The 11,813-nt window shown below is 34.2% G+C and overlaps 1 protein-coding gene and 1 pseudogene across 1 annotated transcript; one reads left to right on the plus strand and one right to left on the minus strand.

Moving 5' to 3' along the window:
* Positions 1-1,193: 1,193 nt before the first annotated feature.
* On the plus strand, positions 1,194-8,255 carry LOC132852693 (uncharacterized). Its single transcript, XM_060880054.1, has 4 exons — positions 1,194-1,247; positions 2,801-3,554; positions 5,113-5,282; positions 5,432-8,255. Exons 2-4 carry the CDS (start codon positions 2,823-2,825, stop codon positions 6,429-6,431), a joined length of 1,902 nt encoding a protein of 633 aa, XP_060736037.1. The 5' UTR covers positions 1,194-1,247; positions 2,801-2,822; the 3' UTR covers positions 6,432-8,255.
* A 592-nt stretch (positions 8,256-8,847) lies between these two features.
* Positions 8,848-10,323, minus strand: LOC132852695 (cyclin-dependent kinase 2-interacting protein-like; annotated as a pseudogene).
* Positions 10,324-11,813: the final 1,490 nt, after the last annotated feature.

Raw genomic sequence — 11,813 nt, forward strand, 5'->3', positions numbered from 1 at the left:
GTGTCCCCAGGTCTGTCTTAGCCCTTAGCGGCATCACACAAATTTTTCAAGACCATAAATGCCTCAAATTATATAAATAATACCATTTATATATCTTAAATAATACATTTAAATGTTTTAGTTGCCATTTTCACATTTTAGTGAACAATTCAAAGTTTCTGCATTTCAGTAAAAAATCTATATTGGTTTTGCTTTAAAGGAAAATGATATAGACATCCTAATGACTAAAATAATCAGAATTAGACTGTAATAGGACCAAATGAAAACATTTATTAAAGTAAACTGTAAGTTTATTTACAACTATTCTATTTATTTACTACTATTCAGCTGTTAGCTAAGAGGGAGAGGAACAGAGCTATAGTGTATTAAGGGTTGCTTAATGAGAGGTGAGGTATATAAAAAGTTCCATGTACATAAAACATTATCAAACATCTTCAAACGTTTCTAAGGATATAAGTGGAATGGATATTTATATTCCACTTACAGTAATGTACAGTAAAGGACAGGGGAAATTGTTGAATAAGTCTTTATATATTGCACCTATTCTGCATTGAGGGTTGACAGACTTACCTGTGAGATATATATTTATATGAGGTATGAACATTTGAGTTATGTCTCAAGTGATTTATCTCACACCAATCCATCTCGATATGTCGCATACGAGAAATGAAGAGAGAAGCAAAACATTGACCACCAATGTGGATGCAGTGCAACCTGGATCCAGCAGGAGGCGCCAATGTTAAGGACAAAAAACATAACTGAACAAAAGCATTTAAAACTAATTAGAAATCTTGGAAACTATCATACAGCAAAATAAATAAATAAATAAATAAATAATAATAATAAATTAAGAGATGCATAGAGATGAGCAGCACAGAAAATGCAAAGTAAAATATATCTAGACATATTTTAAATACATTTTTGTTCACTTTTGAAAAATGTTATTTCGATAAATATTATTTTATTTTAATTTTGAATAGTACCTAAATGTGAGAAAAATGTACCAAGAGTTTTGCTCGTGTTAACTGTTAGTGTTGATTATTGAAATAAATAAGAAAAAATAGAAAATAAAATATAAAACAAAACATAGAATAAAACAACTGTAATTATGATCTCTTATGATTATGAATTAGATAAGAAGCATGGATCATGGTCATGAATCACGTACACAAAGTTATTTTAGGTCATGAAAACAAAAGTGAAAGCATTCTGTTCCACTGATTCACTGCGCATCTCAGCTCTGTTATGTAAGTCTGGGTTACATTTTTATTATATATTACAAATCTCAACAATTCTTCTTGTCAGATCAAAATTCTACGTGTGAAAGTATTAATCATGTATCAAGTATAGGTTGCTGTATTCTGTTATTCAGTTTTAATCATCTATCTGCTATTTGAAAGCTTTGTTGTTTTTGCCTGTAAGCCTGCAAAATGGAGGCAGGAAGTCTGAGGAGGAAATGCAGCTGTTTGTGAATTGTTTGTGGAGCTTTTTATAACATTTTAATGTATTTATTATTTTTCCTAAAGGTTCTATTTCTAGTGAGGATTTTAGCCTATTATTTCCCAAAGATATTTCAGCTTTGAAGGTGCCAATAGTTAATGTTAATATTTAAAAATAACAATATTTTTTATGTTGTTTCTTTGTTTAAGAAATATAAGACATGTTGTGGTCGAAAGCTGCTAAATATTTCCTTCTAGCTTTACCAGCTGGCAAAATACTAAATTATTTTATCTAAAGCGTTATTTTCCATCTTCATATAATACATGATTAAATTGATAAACAGGATTCAGATTTTCTAATTGTATTAATATTGTGCTATTTTCATGATAACAAGTTGTCTGTGATGTTCTGTAGTAGCAGTTGGTCAAAAATTTTACATAAAATAAACAAAACAGGGTGAGGCTTTAGTTCTGCAGGCAAACAAGTGATAGAGAAAAGAACACTGGTCTTCCAATGAGCAATGAATATGTAAGGAAACTTACAAACAAAGCAATAAATGTCTCCTATATGCTTTTCTTTGTTATATTACATGTTCTTTGTTACATTACATGTTCTTTGTTATATTACATGTTTGTAATCTGTTTATTATTAGGCTTAGACTATGTGGTTCAGCCACCATACAAGTACTAACGAAAGTGGTGCTACAGGAGAAATTAATTATTAGTAAATTATTAGTACCCTATTAATATTAACCCATCATTTATACTACAGTTAAAAATATTTAGATCCATGTTTAATATTTAAATCAACACCTTCTTGTTTGAAAATTCAACTTCACTTTGGTACAATTATTATAATCACAATCTCAGTTAACAGCCATCATTTTGACGTGATGTCTTAGCACATAGCAAATGTATGAGATTTTAGTAACCCCGATGTAAAATGCCTTCCCATATTCCTGCTCCTGATTGCATGACTTTGTATAATCTCAGGAAGAAACATTTCTGCACATGTTATGTACTCTATTATCTGTATCAAGTGCACTGTCCATGTCCTAAATTACTATTAGCTTCCCCAACAGCACAAATTCTCCATCTTTGTATACGTCTTTATTGCAATGCATTACAGTTCATAAATGGAACTTGCTGGTGGCATATAAACTTGTCACAGTCTTTCTGCCTTCATTTTCATGCTCCCCCAAGAGCCCCAACAGCATAGTAATTTCTTGCTACTGTGAAACAATGTGATTACTTTCTGATTTTAAATGTCAAAGACATTTACAAAGACATTACACAATGCAACACTTAAATTACTTTTTCAGAATCTAAATAACCCTAAGCATATTTTTTTATAATTCCAGTTCCATCATTTTCTCTTCTACTATGGGTGTGGAAGACGAACTGATCAATGAGCTGTTCCAATGGATGGAGAAGCAGGAGGAATGTGCGGAACATCTCATGAATTTGGCAAAAGAACTGGAGGAGATGACGGAAGCTATGACTGCCGGCCAGATGGTGGGGAACACAGTAACAGTGCTTGGATCTGCTGTCCTGGTTGGAACAGGCATTGCAACTTTTCTGACAGGAGGCCTGGCTGCACCCTTGCTGGTCACAGCAGCAGGTGTTACAGCTGGAGTTGGTGCTGTAACCAGTGTTACATGTAAGCTCTTAGAGAGTTGGAAATCCAGTAAAACAATGAAAAATTCAGAGAAGACTGACAGGAAAATTAAAAAGATTTGGAAGCATATTGAAAGTCTCCAGGAACAACTATCAAAGGAGTGTGAATTGACGAATGACTTTGATGAAGTGCAGTGTGAAATCACAGCAAGAATCTTGAGTGCAATGGCCAAACGGAATGGGAGAGATCTGTCCCAAAGTCGTCTAACTTACTTCTTGAGAAATGACCACACAAATTTTCATACACATCAATCGTGTTTTCAGAGCAAAGAGTTAGTCATGGGTGGCATTACTTTGCTACTATTCCTTGGATTTTACGACATCCTTCTAAAAACAGCATCTAAAAAAGGAGCAAAACAAGTTCCACATTTTCTGATTACTGAAGCTATGGCTGCTCTTTCATTGAAAACAGGAAACAAGTTAAAAGGAGCAGGCCTGGTATTTCTAACACACACACACACACACACACACACACACACACACACACACACACTCCAGTTACTGTTTTTTTTTTTTTTTGCGTAAAACAGGGCCTATTTAGCATTATAATGGTCATCTCCAATGTCTATAAACAAACAAATAACTTGATGTGACAACAAAAAAAAATCACATCAATATGTAGTCATATTTTTTCCCCAAAAGAAAACCAACATTTAAAAACACTAATGAAATGCACAAAAAGCTAAGCAAGAATTAAGACTATCTCTATTAAATTAGAACTTTTAGAATTTTGATGTTCTGGGACACTCAGCTGTGTGTTTATACTATGCCAAGAAAACATTATGCCAGCCCTGACTCCAGAGGAGCAACAGTTGCTGCTCATCAATCTGGAAAGGTGTTATACTTTAAGGCTATCTCCAATTTGAAATTCACCATTCTTGTCACAGAACGTAGGATAAAAACAGACCCAAATGCAGGATACTATGGTTTATTAATAAAACCAAACACAGACCAGACAAGACAAAACAAAAGACAAGGATACTAATACTAATGACAGTTAGACACATAAGGGACAGGTGTGCTGAGGCAGAAAGGAATAGACAAGGGCAGGGCAGACACATGAACACGAAACGTAAACACAAAGCACATGGCCAAAGTCAAAGTCAAAGCTAGATCTTAACAATTCTACAGTGAAAACTGATAAATGGAGAGCCTCATATGAATTGTCTAACATTGTGGTGAAGGGCTAAGGATTTGCTTGTTTCGCAGCCATACTGTAGATCCTGGGAAACTTTCAGTCATTAAGACAATGATGAACTCCACTTTATACCAAAATATTCATGGGACAAATGTGACACATCTGTCCACCAATTTTTGCTGGGATGTTATTTGGCCTAACGCATGTAAGACATTGATCCTAAACACACCTAAAAAATCTAATGAATGGCTGAAGTAAAAAGTAAAAGGTGTTGGAATGGTCAAGTCAGTGTCTGAACCTCAACTCAATTGTGATGCTGTGGACCTGAAAAGAGATGTGCACAAACAAATTCCCTTAACCATTAATGAAGTAAAGCAATATTTGTTGAAGGATTTTTTTAAAAAAAAGGCCAAAAACTCTCTAAATGTTTGAAGAGACTGATAAACTCCTACAGGCAACATTACTATGTTACTGAATTATAGCGTGCACTTAATTAATACTTGGTTTCTGAATGTTGAATTAATTTTGGGGAAAGATGACAATATTGGCATTAAACATGGCCAAATGTACAAGACCATCACACCCTTATGGTGTGCTTCCCCAAGCTCTTGCCACAAAATAGAAAGCACAGTTGTATAGAATATCTCTGTATATTGTAACCTTGACATTTAATTTCACTGGAGTTGAGGTAAGAAGTCTAAAACTGTTTCAGCATGACAATGCCCCTGTGAAAACAGCATGAAGACATGGTTCGCCAATTTAGAATGAAAGAAAACAAGTGGCTTGCACAGACCCTAATCTTTAAAAATATGTAAAATCTAAAATTGAAATATGAAAAGAAATTTCACTTCTCTGTAGGTCGTAGGAGGAGCCCTCGGCCTGGTGTTCTCAATTCCTGATCTGATTGACAACTGTGAAAAACTGATTAAGAACAAACATCAGACAGAAGCTAGCAAATATCTGAGGAACAAAGCATGTGAAATTCGTGATGCTGTCAAAAAAATTAAAAAGCAATTGAATGAACTGCAGTAAGTACTGTACATGAGTGTTTCTTTGATCATTTCATGTAAATGATATATTGAATAAGCAACATGAATAAGAACTGCTTACTAGATTACAATAATAATACAATATCTGGATCAACTGCTGGATTTCATCACCTACATTTATCTTCCAGAGAGATGCTCAATGAAATCCCTGAAATCGAGTGTCACATTGATTTGACTACAGAGATGTGTGGCAACCAAAGATACACAAGAGGCACCATTTCCATAGAGTCTAAAAAGACCAAAAAGCAGGACAGAAAAAAAAAAGAGTATATTTTAATATCCACAAAAGACATGTGTGAAACCAAGACTGGTGACACAAGTAAACAGAAATCAGCTGTCAATTCAAATAACAAAAAACAGGATGGGAATGATTCTGGAGAAAAGAGGAAAGAAGAGGAAAGAAGAGGAAAGAAATCCCGCCTTCCTACAATAACCATGTCCAACGTGCGTTCTATTACAAACAAAATGGAGGATATTGAAGAAATGGTGGAGGATGCTGAATTATTTGCCAGTGACATGATATTCTTCACAGAGACATGGTTAAATAGCAACTCACCCCCAATCAGGTTGGATGGATATGATTCTGTCCAGATCAATCGCGATGCAGAGCTTACTCAAAAACGTAGAGGAGGGGGAATGATCGTCTTTGTAAATAAGGCCTATGCAAAAGAAGTGCAGGTGGAAAAACCCATGTTGACCCAAGACTATGAGTTAATGGTTGTGTCCATTATACCACATGGCCATCCTCAGGATGCTCCACCACTTATCTTCATCCATGTTTATGTACCAGGGCCTAAATTTAAGATAGCTGCCGCAGACATAGCTGGTTTTTTCTTTGATGCTCTGGAGGAATGGCCAGATAGTCCTGTTTTTTTGTTGGGTGATTTCAACAGATGTGACATGACTCCTTTCTTGGGTACCATGGATCAATACATCACATGCCCAACCAGATACAATAACACCCTGGATTTGTGTTATGGAAATGTGCCTGGGGCTTATATATGTGTTTGCAGAGCCCCACTTGGCCGGTCAGACCATAATGTTATTCATCTGATTCCTAAAGATCAGAATGACCCTCCCAAAGATGGGGAGTGTAAACATGACCATACCAAACCCAGTAAGCAATGAGACGTGAGGCTTATTATTATTGATAGCTTGTTTTGTCCTATAGATGTAGGTGACTTTAGATAAACTAAAAGAAAAAGCATTGAAAAAGGAGAAAGGATTATATTTGTAGAGAGAAATGGAATGAAGTTTTAAGTTGCTCGTGCCCAAAATTCCAATAAGAATCAAAAACACAACTATAATATAGTTACACCTGTGTTGATGAAAGCACACCAGTGACCTCAAATCAGTTTGAATGTTTAGATAACAATGGAGCAATACCTTAACATTAGCTACTGAAACATAGCCTATTGAGAAACATCTGTTAACTGTAACATAAAGTCATTTTGATGTATATAGTAGTGTAGGGCCTCTATTTTGTGGCCAGCACAGTATACTTTTGTCTTGGAAATCACAGGTATAAGCCCTGCACAGTGGACAGGTGATTATGTGATACTGGTGGTGGTTTCCTGACTTGCTTGTCCAACTCACCCCAAAGTGGCTCAAAAATTGTTCTTATCTGGTGACCGTACAGACAATGGAAAATGTTCACTTTTATGTTCACTGTCACCGGTCTTGGAAACCAATTGCAGCCCAAATCATCACTGTTATTTAAATGTTATAGTAGATGTTAGTAGACTCCTTTTTATATTAGTTAACCTATTTATAATCACTAAGCAATCTTTATGTAATCATGCATGCTACGCTGACTAATCGTGTTAAAATGAACTTAACTTTAACTTAATCCAAGCATTAAATCTTATTATTATAGGTTACTGCTATGATTATATGCCTATATATCCAATGTTATAATTATATTTAAAATAAAATACAAAATAATAATGATTTTAGAGTACTACACTTAGTATTAATCTTAGCAACCTTTGTGATTTTGTTGCGGTTGTTGTTTTGTGTTTTCTATTTTATCATTTTTAATTATTCTATTTTTCTGTTATTCAAGTTGAGAAAACTACAGAAAGAAAATTTCTTATAATTTCTTATAAAACCAAGAGACACATACACAATCGGCCCTAACATTAAATCCACTGGCCTTTTATTGGGTAGATCCTTCCTTCTGAGCCGTAGAGGCATGGAATCCACAACACCTATGATGGTGTGTGTATTTATTTATTTATTTATTTAAATATGTTTATTGTGTATCATTCAAAATACCAATAGCACTTTTACTGTTGCTGCGGGTCATTTACACCAACATTTATTTACTATGGTGAAAACTAACCAATATTGCACCATTTTTTGCTTATTAATATTTGTTTATTCTTCTTCAAAATACTCATATTTTTGGTGGGCCAGTGGGACAGAGGGATGACCTGAAAGAATTCAATTATTATTCTGTTATTTGATTACTAAAAATATATATCACATTAATTGTCTTTATACGTTATCGTAGTTCGTAGTGAATTAATATTGTAATAGTATTGTATTCTGGATCATTTTATTATTACATATAAAATATTGTCACTCCTCATGCACTTTGTTCAGTAGTAAGACATTATAAAGACAGTTGGATCCTCTGTGTAGCCTTGTGTGGACTCTGGCTACTGTACATCCTCTGCCCCATGTAGATAAGGTAAGCCTTGCATACCTTCTTTTAAGGCAGAGCCACACTCAGTTGCATCCTACATAATAAAAATATTCTCATTTATCTCCTTGAATGAAAGACAATAGTCATGCCTCAGAATTTAAATTTTTGACACAAGTAACATTATAAAAACAATGTACTAAAGTCTTGTAATTTGGTGTCAATTGTCTAATTTGTGTAATTGTGTAAATTATAAAACAATATACTACTATAGGTTTGTTATTATTATTAGCTACATGTGAATTGTTTGAGTACAAATCTAAAAGTATGTAATATTGTGTCAAATAAAATAGTCTGTCTGTATGTCTCTCTTTCTGTCACATATGTATACATTCATACAGTACATACATACATACATACATACATACATACATACATACATACATACATACATACATACATACATACATACATACATACAGTCATGTGAAAATATTAGGACACCTCATTAAATATTCTTTATTAGGAAATGTCATTTTCTGATCTTGTTTTAATTTGTACCTGTAGATGATATAATTGCATGTAAACAACATATAGATTTTCTTCTATTATTTAATTAATGAATTAAATTAATGCCAATGACATTTCAAAAAACATATAACATTTTAATATTAGAAAATGCTTATACCATAACCAAGAAACTGTATAAATGGTATACATTCTTTTACTATTACATTGACCACTGTACAAATGTAAAGACTGGCTTGTTTCATTGAATCAGAAATCACTCACTCACTCACTCACTCACTCACTCATCTTCTACTGCTTATCCGAACTACCTCAAGTCACGGGGAGCCTGTGCCTATCTCAGACGTCATCGGGCATCAAGGCTGAATCAGAAATCAAATCAAATAAATAAATTAGACAGCTCTGTAGCCAGTCTCCATCAGTAAGCTCTCTAGGACAAGTTTGGTGTTATCCTGGATGTAGGGCTGATAGAGCCAACAGGACAGATACACCATGCAGACATCTGGGTTTGTTGTGTGGGCCACTTCCCGTAATATGGTGCTCTTAAGGGCCAGCTCCTGCTTGTAAGCCTCATAAAGCTCAGAAGACACTTCAGCTGCAGTTAAGTGTAAAAAAAAAAAAAAAAAAACATTGTTCCTGTTATATAATAATAATAATAATAATAATAATAATAATAATAATAATAATAATAATAATAATAAGGCATGATGTAAACATTAAGAAGTAATCTCACAACTCCTTGAAATGTAACTCAGAAACTGGATTTTATGCTGAACATATTTTCTATGAATTTGTTCACAAACACTAACTACATATATATTATTGGTAATGTATATGGTAATTTTATATATATATAAAATATAAAATATATATATATATATATATATATATATATATATATATATATATATATATATATATATATATATATATATATGTATGTATAATGTATGTATGTATGTATGTATAATACCAGGGTTAAAAATTTTCATCAAGGGTTCTTTGGATGATTAACATTGTCTAAATGGGAAAGTCTTTTTGTAGGTTCTTCAATTAAATCTTTTAGGGTTTACCAGCTACACCAAAGAATCCTATGTGGTAGCACATGACATGTCAGTATCTTTTTAATGAAACTAATTATTACATTACCAAAATGATTTGTAAACCAAGTGTGAATCAGTGGTTTTGGTCTTCCTTTCTCTCCATACTGAAAGGTCTCCAGTTCACATATCCCCTTCTCAACAGACACCATTCTTTCCATTTTAGACAGAATGTGGGCCTTTACAGAAAAAAAAACAAAAACAAGACTCTAAGTGTATGTAACAGGTACTGTCATAACTTGCTATGACTAACTCAATACTAATCAGTAACAAAATTCAATTAAATGTAGATTAGATCTCTTGAAGCAGTATACACTGGACCTGAAACTGTAATATATAATGGAACCTGACATTTTGGTTACTCAACCCGCACCATTTTGTCTACAACATTCTGTAGTTTGGTGCATTCCTCCTCTAGCTCTGGGTTGCTATAAAATGCACTTCTTTCTGCAGCAGCTGAAATCTGGCCCTCCATCATAACCTCAGGCTCCTTCACAGACCTGCTTCAGAGAACATGGATGAGGGAAAAACAGAATTAAGCTTTAACAAGACTTTTCACTTTCAATGTTGTGAGTCTTACTCTTTGCTCAGTCTGAAGTTGACAATTTTTTTTTGCGATGGTAGATCCTTCGACACACAGACGATCCCATTTCAGGATTAAATTATGCCAGTCTGCTACGTTATCCTTCAGTTTTCTGGCACTTCCTGTTAAGTTGCCTTTTCTTCCAGGGGTTGTGGCATCTGATTACATGAAAAAACAGAATCTTTTTGTTGTGATGTTTTTTGTTCTGATGCTTTTTTTAAATACTATAAAATGAGAGTTATACAGGGGGTTAAACAGGTCGACTATATCTAAATAATCATTATAATTTAGAGGCAAAATAAAGGTGTTATATATAAATATATGTGAAAAATAAAGGGAAAAATACAAAAAAAAAATTTTTTTAATGTTATGTAGTTCTGTCATAAATGTAACACACTAAACCTGTAAACATTTTAAAGTGAGATTTTTACCAGGGGTGCCCAAACTTTTGCATGTCACTGTATATATATTTATATATGTTAAAAGACCAAATGTAAATTTAGAGCATTTCTTAGCAAAGACAACAAGCTCATATTCATTAATACTAATATTTTAACTTAGGAAAGATCAGACAATGTCAGTTTTTGGCCAAAAAAAGCTAAATCAACTGTCCTAAATTTTTTTGACTGAGAAATTCACCTGAATCCACTTTTCATCAAATTCACCTTGCATGCTATTTAAATAGGGACTTATGGTGTCCCCAGGTTTCAAACCAGTGGCACAACTCTTCCAAGTTTTAATTAGATTTGGACAAAATGACTCAATGCAGCCACGACACAAGTTTTAATTAAACAATAGACTGCAACTACCAAGTTTAATAACAGTGAGCCATCTCACACACACAAACAAGCACAACAAAATCACTCCACACTGTTAAGCGGCTGTGTTATGAACATGCAAAACTGTATCACACGCATGCTACAGTGGTAAATTCAACAAACGTTTTTTTTGTAGCACGTGAGACATATATGTCGCACCGTACAGTCCTGCCTTATGGTGTCCAAAGTTTTTTTTATTTTGGAGTGTTCCCAGATATATTTTTGTATTTTTAGGGTGTCCCCAACTATGTTATTGTGTCCTTAGGCTGTCCTCATGTCTGTTTTTGTGTCCTTAAAGTATCCTCAGGTCGGATTTTGTATATATAGTGTCTCCGGGTCTATTTCTGTGTCCTGAAAGTGTCCCCAGTTATTATTTTGTGTCCTTAGAGTGTTCCTAGGACTGTTTTTGTTTTCTTTGTGTGCCCCAGGTACGTATTTGTGTCTTTAGGGTGTCCCCAGGTCTGTTCTTGTGTCTTTAGTGTGTCCCCTGGAATTTTATTTTTGTTCTTAGGGTGCACTCAGCTCAGTTTTTGTGTCCTTGAGGTATCGCCAGGTCCATTTTGTGTCCTTGTGTCCCTATGTATACCATTGTGTCCTTAAAGTGTTCCCAAGTCTGTTTTAGTGTCTTTCAGGCATCCCCAGGTCTGTTTTTGTGTCACCGGGGTGTCAAAATCTATGGTTTTGTGTACTTAGGGGGTCCCCAGGTCTTTTTTTGTATTATTAGTGTGTCCCCAGTTCTGATTTCCTGAGCTTAGAGTGTCACTAGATATATTTTTGTGTACTTAGAATGTCCCTAAAAAAAGTATGTTTTTCTGTCCTTAGGTCAGGGCTATT

The sequence above is a fragment of the Tachysurus vachellii genome, chromosome 10 (genome assembly GCF_030014155.1).
Source record: "Tachysurus vachellii isolate PV-2020 chromosome 10, HZAU_Pvac_v1, whole genome shotgun sequence".
NCBI classification, from domain to species: Eukaryota; Metazoa; Chordata; class Actinopteri; order Siluriformes; family Bagridae; genus Tachysurus; species Tachysurus vachellii.